The 16,353-nt window shown below is 37.7% G+C and overlaps 3 protein-coding genes across 12 annotated transcripts in view; all 3 read right to left on the bottom strand.

The window, feature by feature from the left end:
* Positions 1 to 756: 756 nt before the first annotated feature.
* On the bottom strand, positions 757 to 3,354 carry LOC136252904 (ribonuclease inhibitor-like). Its single transcript, XM_066045496.1, has 3 exons — positions 3,006 to 3,354; positions 1,179 to 1,564; positions 757 to 1,122 (listed from the first exon to the last, which is right to left on the bottom strand). The coding sequence occupies exons 1-3, from the start codon at positions 3,352 to 3,354 to the stop codon at positions 1,111 to 1,113; spliced, it is 747 nt and encodes a 248-aa protein (XP_065901568.1). The 3' UTR covers positions 757 to 1,110.
* LOC136252902 (NACHT, LRR and PYD domains-containing protein 3-like) lies at positions 3,333 to 7,845 on the bottom strand. Of its 10 annotated transcripts, none has more exons than XM_066045495.1 (5): positions 6,574 to 7,647; positions 6,243 to 6,525; positions 5,562 to 6,193; positions 5,363 to 5,454; positions 3,333 to 3,464 (listed from the first exon to the last, which is right to left on the bottom strand). In XM_066045495.1, exons 2-5 carry the CDS (start codon positions 6,253 to 6,255, stop codon positions 3,437 to 3,439), a joined length of 765 nt encoding a protein of 254 aa, XP_065901567.1. In that variant the 5' UTR covers positions 6,256 to 6,525; positions 6,574 to 7,647; the 3' UTR covers positions 3,333 to 3,436. The 10 variants fall into 10 exon arrangements, with proteins under 10 accessions (XP_065901567.1, XP_065901565.1, XP_065901566.1 ...); XM_066045494.1 differs by lacking the exon at positions 3,333 to 3,464 and adding an exon at positions 5,092 to 5,227; XM_066045491.1 differs by lacking the exon at positions 3,333 to 3,464 and adding an exon at positions 5,121 to 5,227 and having other exon boundaries at positions 5,336 to 5,454.
* Positions 7,846 to 9,199: 1,354 nt separating this feature from the next.
* Positions 9,200 to 16,353, bottom strand: part of LOC136253339 (serine/threonine-protein kinase 16-like) — a 31,922-nt gene continuing 24,768 nt past the window's right edge. The window contains exons 5-8 of the mRNA XM_066045990.1: positions 9,639 to 9,787; positions 9,495 to 9,592; positions 9,384 to 9,450; positions 9,200 to 9,336 (exon numbers count right to left, since the gene is read on the bottom strand). Coding sequence (XP_065902062.1) covers positions 9,225 to 9,336; positions 9,384 to 9,450; positions 9,495 to 9,592; positions 9,639 to 9,787 — 426 coding nt within the window. The 3' untranslated portion in view covers positions 9,200 to 9,224. The remainder of the gene's footprint in view (positions 9,337 to 9,383; positions 9,451 to 9,494; positions 9,593 to 9,638; positions 9,788 to 16,353) is intronic.

Genomic DNA, 16,353 nt, shown 5'->3' with positions numbered 1-16,353 from the left:
GTAGTCATGGTAACAGGTTACCATGACTACCAGTGAGCAGACCAAACTGTGTGATGTGTGATGATCTTGATGACATGGTTGACTTAGTTGACTAATCCTCACAATGATACAATAGTTATTTTACTAAGATATACATGCATTGGGAATACTTATATTTTTAGTGAGCAATGATTTGGAGATGTTATATCTTAAGCTTGTTCACCATTTGCTGCTATTATTGTTATAGGGAAATTTATATAATTAACTAAAATAGTGTATTAAAATGTGTTAGCTTCCTTCTTAGTATTTATCACCTGATCATCCTGTTACCACAGCACATAATTAATCTATAATGCCTAACATGACAATTGATTTTAGGCACCAGCCTATTATGCTGGCATAATTTTGAGCATAATAGGTGCCTGAAAGCATCAAGTATAATGCTAGCATAATAGGCAGAATAGTTGTCATACTGTAAGCAAAAATACATGCCACACATACAGAAAAGATTGACTTACAATAATAGAACAGTCGATGCTGCTGATGTGGCATTAAGTAGTTATCTGACAAGACTTATTATAGTTTACAATGCAGCCAAATTCTTAATGCACAATGAGTACTTTTTACATTTAACCAGTTGTTCATAACTTCATCATTATCCATAGAAAGTAACAAAACACTGGAACTGGCAAAAATTTTGAGCATAATAGGCAAAATTTTGAGCACTGCAGCATAGCATAGTAGGTTAAATTAAAAGCATAATAGGCTGGTGCCTAATTGATTTAATAACAATTACCATTTCTTTTGTATTTCAAATTACAGTAATAACGTAGTAAACACTAAACTTTACAATTACTAGTGTCCAGTGTTGTCAATACCTGTACTGGTGATAGAGAACTGTTGATTAGCGTTAATTGGTGCTGATAAGGTCAAGTCTTTATTCTTTGAACAGAGTCAGGTGTAACTTAACACAGTGTGTTCCATGGAAGTATTTCAGTTAGACACTCTCCCCCCACTACTATATTATGAACTCTTGATAACATCTTCCTACAGATAATTAGAAATTGTTAATAGCTCGGATGGGTGTGGTTAATCTGTGATGATATACTGTCACCAACCAATCCATCTTCACTACTGTGTGATCTGTGGGTGTTACCATGACAATGATTATCACAAAAACACAACCTCGAGGCTCCTACTTCTTGTCTCTTCCTCTGTTTCAATATGATCATCTTCACTTCATCGTCATGCCTGTAGTCTTCATAATCCATTAGTTTACCTAACACTTCATCATAAATAACAACTTCTTGACAGACTCCATTGTTCACAGCTGACTGTAGTATCAGACAAGCTCCCTCCACAGTGATGGGATTACCTGACACATTTAATATCCTAACACTGTTGTTGACTAGTGATCTTGCCCCAGTAAGAGTAATGTCACACCCCCTAACATTCAGTTCACTAATCTGACTGTTACTAAGAGTTCCTGCAATGACAGTGATGCCTTCATCACCAATTTTATTGAGTGAAATGTCAAGGACTTGTAGTGAACACTTCCCCAACACTTCACTGATACAAATGGCACCTGTAGTGATCATAACAGTAATAATCAATTATGATAGGAAACCATATAAATTAACCATAACACTACAAGTCTACACCTATCACTGATGGTCCACACTCTACTACCCTCAGCTCAGTCAGGATGTTATTGTACTGGAGTCGAGGGATCACCAGCTGGGCAAATTGGTGTATGGATTTCAAAATCTTGTCTGATTTTGCTTGATTTCACTGATTTCAAGTGTTTCACAAGACTTGAAAGAAACCACCTAAAAGCAGGAGGGAAACCTGCTAAAAGCATGAGGAAGCCTCCTAAAAGCAGTTTTTACAGTATAGTAGTGATACCAACCTTTCTATTCAGCAAACAAGAGATCCCAGTGGATTTGAATATCCATGTAGCTACTAAAGGAGGTCTATATATATATATATATATATATATATATATAAATGGCAAGGAAACCCCCTAAAAACAGGAGGGAAACTCCTAAAAGCAGGAGGGAAACCTCTTAAAAGCAGGAAAAAACCTCCTAAAAACAGGAGGGAAACCTCCTAAAAGCAGGAGGAAAGCATGAATACATCAGATGCTTTCTTGCTCACGTGTCCTTAAGTGATACCCGTGGTGATACCCGAGGTGATACCATGCATATATTCAGTTTAGTTAATGCATAATCTTATTATTGAGTATAATCTCAGCTATAAAAGCCAGAAGTAAAAGCTGTTGAAACTGGACTATGAGCTAGCTATATTGTAGTATGTAGTCATCATAATAGCTATCTAGCTCAAACATATTATATAGCTCTGCTTCTATAGGTAAATAACATAATAGCTACTTTAAAAATAGCATTAACTTATAGCTATAGTTAGCTATAGTCATAGCGACGTAGTGAGGTATAGCGAAAAAAGAAACCTAACTTGAATAATCCTATTTTCTCCAAATCGTAAGCATGTAGCTAGTTTAGTTGCAGTGGCAATAGTTCTCTCATTATTATTATCATTATTATTATTATTAAATACAGAGATAAAGGCATTATGCCTGTGAGTCCTGCTCATTACAATAAACAATTACATTAAGAATAAAAGTTATTAATCATAATTTTATGCGAAGGTGATCTAGTTATTAGCTACTTGATTCAATAATTAAGCTAGTAAAATGATGAACAAAGAATTACAACGAGATCAGTACGGAGTCATAATATATATGATTTGATTTCAAAGATTTCGTATCAGATTTCAGCCAGGGGTGTACGAGATTTCAAATCAGTTGGTGACCCCTCGACTGGAGTTCACTTGATAATGACATCCTATCATCACCGATATGATTAACACTAACATCTAACACTCTTAATGAGGCACTACCTGTAATGATAACAGTAGACATCACAAACACATACAGCTCAGTGAGGTGTGGTCAATTCACTAACACACAATGGTCACTCAGTGTATCAACAGTTAATAGTGGGGCTTACTTGTCTTCACAATCTTCATTATGTGTACCAGCCCATCAATAGTGAGATCATTGTTAACAAGGTCTAACATTTCCAGTAGTTGACCAGTAGCATTCTTGTTGGGGTAATGCTTTACTAACAATTCAGCTCCTTTGTCTCCAATACGACACACTGACATGTTCAACTCATAAACTGGATAACATGACATCACATGGGAGATACACACAATATCATAAGGTAGTAAACTGCCTCTCATCCTCAATCTGATGGGTGTAACTGGTTGAGGTGGACTAATCTGTTGACTCTCATACAAACACTTCACTGCTGTACTGTTATAGTGCAATTCACCATAAACTTCCAAACTTGACATTAGAAATCAAGCTACCATAACTCTTTATAGCAACGTGATAATGAGCTCAAACTTTCAATGAATAATTACCAATGTATATACATTATTCCAATATTTTGGGGAAGCCACACCTATAAAATTGAAGGTGTCACAATGTTACATTCAATCATATGCCATAACTCTGGTATATTACATAAAAACAATTTGAAATTAGTAATACTGGTAATTGTATATTACTGTAATACCCAAAAAATACAGAGTAATTTGTATGGTTTCCTTTCGTAAGTAGGATTTTTCAAAAAATTACCCATTTTTCAAAATGTATTTTCTCCTATACCTTACTATGACATCAAGTGAAACTTGCTATGTTTATTCTTTGTGATGTGTACTAAAAAGTTAGAGAGGAATTTTAATTTAATTACAGTATTGCATAATTTAGGTGTACTTGCTCTCTGATGTTAATTAGAATTTTTTTGTAATATTTTAATTGCATTTCCAATTCATTGCCATCACTGTATTCTTCAAAATAGGCAAACATACTTTTCTAAAGTAATTTCTGATATTGTCAAGTGTCACGGACTCCACCCCTTGCGGAACTGTAGCTCTTAACCGCTATATAGTGTAATTTGTGTGTGCATACGTGTGTATGTCACTTAGCCTGTAACCAACACTATTCAATGGGCCAGGGTTAAGTTCACAATGAAACTGTGGCAGAAATATCCATTTCTTCTTAATACATTTACAACCTATGAATGTCAATTGATGTGAATGACTCTTGAGCATACTGGTGAAATTTTGCCTCCACATCATGTATATCAGCCATTTCTGGGTCATGCATTGGCTCCTCATCAGAAATATACACTCCAGATTCATCCCAGGGGCAGATCCAGGAGCTGGCAAGGGGAGGGGCACAAACAGACCAAGTTGTAAGTGGTTGAGGAGAGCCAGATTCTTCTAGTCTAGTGCTGCATTTTTGAAGCAGCAAATAATCACCTCTTAGTAGTGTCTCACTGTTAATTTAGCCATTTTGGCCTTTTCAGATGGTTGTGGAATCTTAAAAGCTGTTTAAAAGGCTCTGAATGTCCTAAACAGCAACACAATAATTATTTTAGAGGCGCTTAGTACGCACGAAGGGGATGGGTGAAAATTTCAGTTATTTTGACTTTGATTCGCTTTGGTCTCAGGTTAATTTGTAATAAATACTAGTAAAATGTGCATATTTTCACGAGTTACTTGGCCTGATAAAGTTTAGTAGCTATTTTAATCAGAAGTACATATAGCTGGCTCCTCCACAAAGGGGGCTCTTCCACAAGGGGGGGCATTTGCCCCTTCCTGGATGCGCCATTGCACCCATCAGCACACTAGTACTGAGTACATCAAAATCACCCTGTTTCAACTTCTTAACTTCCGTGGTTTTATCTAACTGTTGCTTTCACTTACATGTAAGAGGCATGCTGGCTAAAACTCAAGAAAACAATCACAGTAGTTTTAGAAACAAAGAAATAGAAAAGTGCTCATTAAATAGAATAATTGCATGGCACGATTTGATTGGATAAAACATAGCACCATGCATAACTTAAAATTTTACTTTGAAAATTGCAGATAACATAGTTTGGAGATAATTTAGTATACTTTTCTATTGTAACTATGGGGAAAATACTTTCTTATGCATGTTATTAGTCACCAAACTTTTGGAAGTTTATGGTGAATTGCACTATACATCATCACCATATTCTGATAACTTGGAGAACACAAACTGGAACATTTCACTGGACACTAATCCTGTTACTCCACACAAAAATATGAAAACATTAGGATAGTCACTAGAGTGTTCACTCAGTAGACGTTCTTCTTGTTGTGATAATGTTGAAATATAAACAGCACACAAAATCTCCTGGATGGTTAAGTGGGAAAAATTGTATGTGATAATGTCTGTGGGTAACTGGTGTGTGTGTGTTGTGTGTGTGTTGTGTGTGTTGTGTGTGTGTGCGTGCGTGCGTACGTGTGTGTAACTTTCAAAAGACCATACCCATCCCACTCAGCTGTCACCGCTATACTATACTCCTTCAGGTCTGCCACAGTAAAGATGATCTTTGGATCTTTCCACTTCCATCTTCTAACCTACACAATAACAATAATGTCCTCACTGCTTCTTTGGGAACACCTGTCAACACTTTACACAATTTCTCCTCAATACTATTAGCTGCTACTGCTACAGTTGAACACACTTGCTTCCTCTCATTCTCCTTCCTAACTTGTCTCTCCAGTGTCATCACAATGAACAGTCGGTACAGTTGTGTAATGGTGGATGGAAGCTTCTTCTCACTACACTCAAATATATCAACTATCATCACTAAATTCATAGGCACATATGACAAACTCTCTAAATGAGGATACTCCTTCAACTGTTGTGAAAACTCCTCAACACATTTCAAATCATTAGACAATTTTTCCTCTATAAATGTTTGGATTTCCTTTTCACCAAATCCTATCACTTCTACTCTCCTGCCTGCGTCTATCTTCTCACAAGCATGTGGTCTTGATGTGATCATTATTGTGGCTTCCTCCAACAATGCACATGGCTTCTTCACTACACGTACTAAAAATGGATCACTCTCTCGACGTTCAGCTACCATCTCATCCAATCCCTCCAGGATCACTAGACATCTGCTACCTGCTGACTTCTTCACTTGTTCGTATGTCTCCTCTCCAACGTGCTCCATCATCACTTCTTCAATTGACCTTTGCTGGACTGACCTTAATGGTATCAGGATCACAATATCATAGTCCTCAGCTAAAAACCCATCCCTCTTAGCCCACTTCACACAGATCTCATTGGCAAGGGTTGTCTTGCCTATACCTACACAACTCATATTACATCACTACTACTAATACTTTGTAATACTCACCTGGGCCTCCCATTATCAGTATCAGTCGAGGACAAGGTTTGTTCTGGTAGTGGAAGATGTCCCTCAGCTCACCAAGTTGCTCCTTCTTCAACAATATTTCATCAACTTGTCCTTTTAATGTTAGTCTTGTTATCTCTTCAAAGTTCTTATCTGCTCTTGTCACCTTTTCTCCTTTCACCAGAGCCAGTCCAGTCACTGCGCAATAGTGCCTTGTAACTAGCCTGTAACCTGCTAATACTTGTTGTACTGTACTTCATAGCAGGACACTTGTTAGTAGTTGTACCTGTAGAGAACAAATGATACAATATATGTTATATGGCTTCTTACTCACCTTTCTCCATTTCTTCTGTTATGAACGTTTGTCGCTTGTTCCTCCTCAAAATCTCACAAAACTTCTCCATGATCCAGCAATACTTAGTTGATCAACAATAATTCTATTCTTGTCTACTCTACTCATCCCCACCAGTTGTACCCATTGTTACGGCCTATCATCCTCTCCTGAATTAGCTCGTCAATAACATTGTCAGTGTCCAAATTATCGACAATAAATTTGCGATTGTTAGTCAACACTTTCTTCTGTTCCTCCAAGTTCATTTGTCCACTAGCGGACTAGTTTCTTTACCATTTACCGAATAATTAACCATTTAAACATGAATCTGAAATTGTTGCTACTCACCTGTTAGAATAGACAAATTTCATAACAAAAAAAATCAACCATTGCCCCTAGCAACCTAAAATTTACATTATTTGTAGGTGTTAATGTCTTTAGTGGCTGATATGTAGCAAAATCCAAAGAAAAACGTCTTGTCAACGTTATCAGGCTGTCCACCAGTGAACCACTGGTTCCTGCCAAGCCAGGTCCTTCACAAGGCCTAAAACCGCCACTCGAGCTCTACACACCATCCAGAAGATGTCTGTTGAAACCACTGAGTAGGGACCCGCCGATTATGCAGCTGGCATAATAATGAGCATAATAGGTGCCTGAAAGCATTGAGCATAATGCTAGTATAATAGGCAGAAAAGTTGTGCAATGCTATAAATCCTTGCTTATCAAAACACCAGTATAGTGAGACCCGAGGTGAGACCACTGTTGGAGTATGGATCGGAAGTATGGGACCCCTACTTGCAGAAGGAGATACAAAGTATAGAAATGGTACAACGACGTGCTGCTCGTTGGGTCAAGTCAGACTACCGATATAACAGTAGTTTTACATCTATGTTAGCAGATCTACAATGGCCATCACTTCAACACCGACGATATGTGACTAGATTAAAAGTCTTCTACAACATTGTTTACTCCTCATCGGTCTTAACAGTCCCAAATTATTTCACTAACACCACATATCCCACCCGACACCACCACCCCTTCCATTTTGAGATTCCGTTTGCTAGAACAGATCATTATAAATTCAGCTATTACCCCAAATCTATCCGCGATTGGAACAATTTACCAACTGACCCAATCTCTACAAGTATTTTTAGATAAATTATAACTGACTCTTATCTGTGTGATTTGTAATGTTTTTCCTTACCTGAACATATCAGTTTGTAACTGTGTTTTCAGTAATCATAATCATAATCATACATAACCAACAAAAAGATCGATATACTCTAATAGAACAGTCAGTAACTTAATAAAATTATCAGGTAGCTGACTGTTCTATTAGAGTATATCGATCTTTTCTGTGACATGTATTTTGACAAGCAAGGATTTACAGTCTGTGCTTCAACCACTTACTGCTTTTCCATAAGTGCAAAGTTATTAGAAAAACATGGGAACTGAGGTAAAAATATTGAGCATAATTTGAGCATAATGGGTAAATATTGAGCATTAATTTAAGCATAATAGGTAAATTTTTGAGCAGTGCAGCATAGCATAATAGATAAAGTACATCAGGCAAAATCAAATTAACACCACCGGTGGATAGCTACACTATCATACTAGTAGTTTTGACACTCAGTACCACTCAAATTACTCGAGGCTGGTTTCTAGGGACCCGCCGATTATGCTCATTATTTTACCTATATGGGATTCAAAGAATGTGATATCTTATGATCTATATATACACTACACTATCTATTTAAAACTTGGAGAGATTATTGTTGACATTCACACCTACAAATTATGTAACATTGAGATATATGTACTTTTGAATCTTTGGTTTTTGCTAGGGCTGAGCGATAGTGAAATTTTCACTATCCAAATGATATCAAGACACTGTTCACAATAGACGATAGTAATAATTCACCTATTTCCTATTAGTTGCCTTCAAAGAGAGTTGTAAGGAGGGATGTACCCATGCATGTATTTTGCATAAGATATTAAACAGCCTTTTAGGCTGATTCTTGTTCCGAAGTTATTATTTTATTAAAGTATTTTGTCTCTGTATTTTACTTGTTAATCACTGTTTGATAGTAAATTTTCAAGCGATATAGGCGATACTGATAGTGATACTATCCCGATATTCACATACCATCCCCCCAGCCCTAGTTTTTGCACATGTTGAAATACCTCATTTTTGTGATTGCCCAGAAGGGGCAACTGTAGCCCTCTCACATAGACATGTACCGGAAAACCACAAATTTCAAAATGTCATATATATATATACATAAGCTATCCTTTCAAAATTTGGAGAAGTTACTTTAGACATTATCACCTAAAAATCATGGGAAATTCAGGTTGCTAGGGGCAACGGTTATTATTATACACTATAAAACCTTATGGAATTTGTCTATTGGAGGGTGTATACTCACAGGACTAGCCCGTCACTTGATATGTTCCCTCCCAATGAAATGACAAAGTGATCACTCGTAGGATAATGTCAACTATATCACTAATGGTTGCGTGTGTAGTTTAATAAGTGATGTTGTATGATCATGAAGTGCACACAGTGTAAGTCAGAGATGCCCCAAAAGTGGTCACGTCCTTTAGTTATCATGTACATGCTCTCCATGAATGCATAACAAATTTTGTATTATCAATTATTGTGTGTATTGTGTGAAAGTGTTTATGAGTTGTGTTATGTTGGGTCGTTGTGATGACTCCACTGATAACATTTGACCAATCAAATCACACAAATGCTCTGAGTAGTTGCTACACACAAGAGGTCATGTGATCATTAACAACATTGTAACACTTACTGTTCCCGTGGAAATGGTACACGCCCACTGACAGCTGCTAGTGCTGACCCATCAAATGGACAACTACCTGTTGTCATGGTAACAGGTTACTATGGAGACAGATAAACTAACCAAATACAGTATAGAACAGACAACATCCTAGTGACCAAATGTCCGTCACTTCAGTTACCATATATGGTAGGGATGGGATTTCAAACAATTCTGGGGCCCTGTAATGATGATGATGTAATACAATGTCATAATGGATCACCTGACCTGTAGGGAGCGGTGCATGTTTGAGCACATATTTCCTGTAGTGCTATGGCTTCTTGTCGTGATGATACTGTTACTGTGGCAACTGCAGCACTGCCCAAATCTGTTAGAATTAAGTTTTCTTGCTGATCATCCAACATCATATTAGATGGCTATATAAGGAAATGACAAAGACTACTTTATTAATTAAAGCTTTACAGCACAAGTGCTGAAGGTCTGTAGGACACCTGGTCCTACAGCCTACTCAAAGACATTAGATACAAAGACATTAGCTACATAAGGTGTGATTGAAAAGTTGCAGAAAGGAGAAAAAAAAATCCATGACTGGACCTAGGTAGCCTTGAACTTGCAGCCGCTCGAACTACAATGACACACAGAGGACACTGAAAGCATAAGTGCCACAATTTTTCTTTCCATGTGGTCAGGCCATAAAACTGGATGCTACTACAAAGTTTAAGTGGATGACTACGTGTGTAGGGAGCCACCACAGTGTGTGAACTCAATGCAAAGCATTGAACTTTCTAGGGCCAACCCAGACTTTTATCTGGGTAGGTTCTTTTTGAAGAAAAGTAGACTTTTTTATATGGCATGATGCAGTATATTATTATGGTGTGCTGTGAAACATGCTGAAACTAGGGAGATCTGGGGGAACACCCCTCCAGGAAATTTAGATATTAAAAGGTTGGCATTTCAGTCAGTAAAAATATAGGTAAGGGCTCAAGATCAGCTGTATGGATGACATCTGGGAAAATAAATCTACTGCTGCTGTAATTATATTGTCTGTACATGTGTCTAAAATAATATATTGGAATGTCACAGTGAGTAAGAATGGGAAAGATTGAGCACTCTGTCATAATCAACAGGGGCAGTAGAGCAGAACAAAGGGTGCTTAAACAATGAAGTTTACACATTGCATGGAGGTGAAGCATGGATGTTATTCATGAACTCTGCATGGGAGGGGCTTGCCCACCAAAATTTTAATATTTTAATGAAAGCTCTAGTTTAGACAACCTCATTGTGTGTTTTTGTAAATCAATTAAGTAGTTGCATACAGCTTTTATTTATGTAATTGTAACTGTTTTATTAGAGTGGTCGACTGCTCTATTAGAGTATCTCAATCTTGTATTGCATTATAAGAACTGAATGAGCTATTTATTAAAGGTATTTAGTAAACTGTAGCTAATGGACTTTTGCTACTGAAAATTTGAACTTGTATACTAAAATTGTAGACCTTTTTGCTAAAATTATGGACCTTTCTTCCAAGAGGACGATTCTTCAGAACCCCCAGGCCTGGGCATGTCCCCCAGGAAAACTTCTGAAAAATGAGATCCTGAGATATGCAATTTTAGTGAAATTTTACTAATGAACAATCACCATAATAGACACAACATTGTATACCATAAGTTACAGCCTTACATGAAGTATACATGACAAGCCATGACAAGCCATGGATGACGTAAATGACAATAAAATGATACCCTAATGACAGCTATGTACAAGTACTGCCGCTAACCAGTCATGGTATCAATTACACATGCTACAGTCACATTGCCACACATTGAAGTTGGTCATAAGAACTTTACCAAACTTGATCGACATTCTCAAGTTTATTGTTCACGAAATCATTTGCAATATCAATCAAATTAATGAGATCCTTGTGTACATGTAGCAATGTGATATTGTTTGGTTTCAGATAAGTGACGGTTGATCGTAGGTAACTCTTCACTCTACGCAAGGAAGAGAAGGATCTTTCACTGGCAGCATTCGTTGCTGAGACAATACACCGCTAGAGAGTACAGCTGCTGCAGTCGATAACAACTGAAGGTGTTCAACAATGTCGTTATAAAGAAAATTTTCTCATGTTTATTCAAAGACCTAAAATCAGCAGAAAAAAGTTGAAGCTGAGTAGAAAATTGGGTAGGTTCATAGTCATTCTCATAGAAACCTGTAACAGTTGGCAATTGTACATAACATGGTTGTCCCTTATAGTATTAATAACAAGGTCAAGCAATAAACTACACGATAAAAAGATTTAGAACTATCATGATGACAAGACCCACTCTGACCGGTTTCAAATCTCTTGGGCACTTCCGAGCTCTTGGCAATACAGGCTACCCAACATCAACATTCTGGATTTCCTTTGTAACCTATCCCAAAACAAATTGAATATCTCATCTGTGTGAATATGTTGTAGAGCTGATACAGTCAGTGAAACTGTTGACTGACCTTCTGCAACAGTTATTTCAGAACGCTGCGATGTACAGCTAAGATTGTCACAGTGGCCAAACACAATTTGTCCAAGTTTAAAGCCAAAACAGAATTTATCTGAGCAACAACACTCACAATTCTACATTTTATCAGAACAAGTTTCTAAACCCTAGTCAAAAAGAACAGAGTAGTTTTCAAAGATGCTATTTAAGCTGTCTCCTCTAACAATCCAACAAGTTGGACATAAAAGGTATATCAAAGTGTATACCAGATGTATCAAAGTGTATACCAGGTGTATCAAGCTGTATGCCAGGTGTATCAAGCTGCATACCAGATGTATCAAGCTGTATCAAGGTGTATCAAAGTATGTACCAGGTGTATCAAGCTGTATCAAAGTATGTACCAGGTGTATCAAGCTGTATACCAGGTGTATCAAAGTGTATACCAGGTGTATCAAGCTGTATGCCAGGAGTATCAAGCTGTATACCAGGTGTATCAAAGTGTATACCAGGTGTATCAAGCTGTATGCCAGGTGTATCAAGCTGTATACCAGGTGTATCAAGGTGTATACCAGGTGTATCAAGCTATATACCACTTTGGCGTGGGCGTTCAAAGGCGCCGCTCGGTGTTTAGCTCGCATATTTCCCGGGCAATATCATGGGAAAGCGGTTTGCCAATGACTTTGATGCCCAGCCAGTTCAAAGAAACGATACGCTTTGACTCGTTATATTGAGCGACATAGAGCTTTGCATTGTGGGACTCGATTTTGTAGTGGTTGCTAAACTGAGTATATTCTTTAAGATGGGCTAGTTGGTTTAGTAAAGGATAATGAAGGCACAAAATAATTGTTTGGGTGATCGTGGATGCGTATTGCTACCCACCGCGTATCAGCCTTTGAACAGACCACAGAATGGAAAAACTACTACTGCTACACTGAAATAGGTTAGTAACTTACAGTCCTAAGTACTTAACTTAATATAATAACTTACTGTCCCAATAACGAAGTTAGTTGGCTTAACTAAGTACAAAAATGATAACAATATAAACTCAATCCCACAATCGCAAGTTTTCTAACATAGCGTGTTGAAGCATAGTAACGTATTAACGATGTTTTAACATATGGACAACGTTTTGATGGCTATTAGTCCATGCTTTTAAAACCACGATCGATTTTCAGATGCTACTGTATAAAACAAACGGGACGAGTTCTCGTTAGTTCTTTCACCTATTAGGTGAGTGCGCCCCAAGTGATATATATCACTTATACCACGGCTGCTTGGGATTTTGTTGACATATACACCCGCAGCCCTCGGGCTTTGGGTGTATATATCAGCAAAATCCCTCGCAGCTGTGGTATAACTAATAAGTATACCAGGTGTATCAAGGTCAATAGGAGTCTCCTTTTGATCTCTTGAAAAATTGTAATGAGTACGCAGAGCACACTTTTCAGTCTGCTGTGCTACACCTTTCTTTACACCAGTCATGTTTGATGTCACACCAGTCGCGTTTGATGTCACACCAGTCACGTTAGATGTCACACCAGTCACGTTTGATGTCACACCAGTCACGTTTGATGTCACACCAGTCAGGTTAGATGTCACACCAGTCACGTTAGATGTCACACCAGTCATGTTTGATGTCACATCAGTCACGTTTGATGTCACACCAGTCACACACCAGTCACGTTTGATGTCACACCAGTCACGTTAGATGTCACACCAGTCACGTTTGATGTCACACCAGTCAAGTTTGATGTTACACCAGTCACGTTAGATGTCACACCAGTCACGTTTGATGTCACACCAGTCATGTTTGATGTCATAACTTTGCCAACAGATATGAGGGTCATGTGGACTAACGAGTCCTTTATTACTGATGTCTACACCACTGCTTGTCACACTATAAGAGATCAATGAAATCATCGTGTATCATTGAACTTTCATCCACTCAACACAAAACAATTACCACTTGTTCTTTATCAATCAGTCATCTCATCAATCATGACAGTGTAAAACATGTTAGTAGCAATCTCTCTCAAAACTTTTAATGGCATAACTGACAGCATCTCATTTTGCATATCTGCAGTGGTATAATAATATTATACTTGTAAATTTTTTTTGAAGCCAGCATAATGTTTGTGGATCATCTATTCCATGAAGCTTCATAAGTTACTATCTTCTCCTTGACCACCGCCATGTTAAGCCAGCTCTTGTTGTGACAAATATAACATTATATAGTATTTTGCATAACATTTGTTGGTTATCAGCCTTTTCCGTACCATGCTGAATGGGCAACATCTCTGTACAATCTTTATAATGTCTGAGAATCGTGACTATGCTTTGAATAGCTTCCTTGAGGCAGTTGCTGTTCTCGAGCTTCATGACACAAACTTTGGCTTCTTTCCAATTCCCAACCCTCTGATAGCAAAAGCCTTGTCAGCGCATTTACTGCTCATTAACTTCTTTTCCTACAAGCTTGCATGCATAAATGACAAAAGGCTAAGCTATTACCTTCATTGTAGCCATGGGTGACATCTGCCTGAAATGATCGTCTAACCACCTTCAGAAGGAATTGTAGCGGAAATCTGAATGAATGAGGTTGATGTGGAAATACCTTTCCCTCGGTAAATTCTTCAGAAAGTTTCTAGTTGTAACAGCAGCAGTATCTGGATTGGGACTAGCCATGCTGTGAGAGTATTACCTTACAAGTATCCGATTGTGGTTTTCCTTTTTCTTTGGACATACAGAACAAAACGTGGTCCAGCTAAAACAGGAGAAACTGGTTCTGATGTCTTTGTTAGTATTGTAAGGTGGGGTGAACAGTGTTGAAGGAGGCCAGTAACACTGAACTGCCATCTCTAATCCTCTTTGTATTGAAGCACAGTGTTGTATATAGTTGAATATACCATTTTGACACCTCAGATCAAAGGGATGCAAGTAATAAAAATATTGATACCGATACCAGCAGTGTCGATACTTGTGTATCAAGTACTCTTTATCAAGAATCGGTAGTTCGATACTTTCTGAGATTACATGAATAGTAATAGTATTTATAATTACCGTAGATTCCCTACAATTTTGGCATCTCTAAATATTTAACACTGCCATGTATTCTCTACATTTTGGCAAGCAAGACAAAGTTTCTTATTATAAGCGCGTTAATTTTTTGGCACCTGGGACGAAGATCTCTTGAGTACTGAGGATTCCCAGCGACCTCACACAATATGCTAATTCGTTGCTGGATGAAGTACCAAGTGTGAAATTGTTCAGGAAACGTTCCCAACGATATCATCGTGTAACATCACAGCTACTGCAAAATGATCTTCATTTCTGTTCACAGTATAAGATCTCTCCAATAACTGGAACCCACATCTCCTTATAACATGATACCCTCAGATAACGCTGTCCATGCACTGCTAAGTTGTGGAACACATCTGGTAGCGAAATTAAATTAAATATCACGTGCAAATCAAGATATTTTAATAATTATTGATTGTGGTTTCTATTTTTAGTTGAAATCCTTATTATTATGTCAAAGTGATTGTATTCAAACGCGATGTCAATCGTCCCTCTTGGATAATGTAGGCAGCCATGGTATATAGCCCTTTTCCCAGCTTGCGCATTCCCGGTTCAGTGAGCATTGCAGCATGGTCAGTTCTGCCACAAGGCATTCCTTTTGGTCCCTGTAGAAAGAAATCTAAGCAATAGTTAAAGTAAACTGATCGTATATCGTAAATAACATAGCCATGAAGCGTGCAGTCTGTATCAGGCATAGATCCCTAAAAATTTGACAACAGCACTGGGTTGGTACAATTTTTTTCTAATTGTTCGGCCAGACATGAATGGAATTAATTTATTTGTACCAAATTTTTAGGGAATCTACGGTAAGCTATATTTAAGTATGGCGTGTGCCAAAATGTGTGTGTCTATAGTGTCAAAACGTCATAAATGGCGGACTGCGAGCTGGAGTTGATAATGACTGACAGTGAGATGACAGTGACGGAAAATGAAGAGGATGAAGTCACTGTCATAGAATCCTCAAAAGGAGCGTCATGGGACCATAGTAGTACCTTGAGTGGTACAGACAGCTGTGCTGTGAAAAGCTGTATAAGTGTTGCTTGATGCTATTTTGATAAGGGCTCAGACGATAGAAGTAAGTGTACAGTATGTGGGAAGATATTGAAAGATTGTGGGAATACAACTAATTTATTCAAGGCAAACAAAATTCTAGCATTTGAAGATCAAACACCCTGTGAAAAATAAAGTGTGTGAAGAAATTAAAAGGGAAGAAGAACAGATGAAAGCTAAAAGAGCTAAGCTTGGGCCTAGGATTGATGAAAACCAGAAATTGATTGATCATATGTTAAAGAGAACACAAAAGTAACCCCAAACTTCGTCTCGGCAGAAGTATTTGGATGATTGCTTGTTAGAAATGTTATCACAGGATCTACAACCAGCATCAGTTGTAGAAGATAAAGGCTTCATTAGATTTGTAACCATCTTAGATCCTC

Source organism: Dysidea avara, chromosome 4 (assembly GCF_963678975.1).
Source record: "Dysidea avara chromosome 4, odDysAvar1.4, whole genome shotgun sequence".
Taxonomy (NCBI): Eukaryota; Metazoa; Porifera; class Demospongiae; order Dictyoceratida; family Dysideidae; genus Dysidea; species Dysidea avara.
The sequence above is the reverse complement of the archived record's forward strand: the minus strand, read 5'-3'. Positions and strand labels throughout refer to the sequence as shown.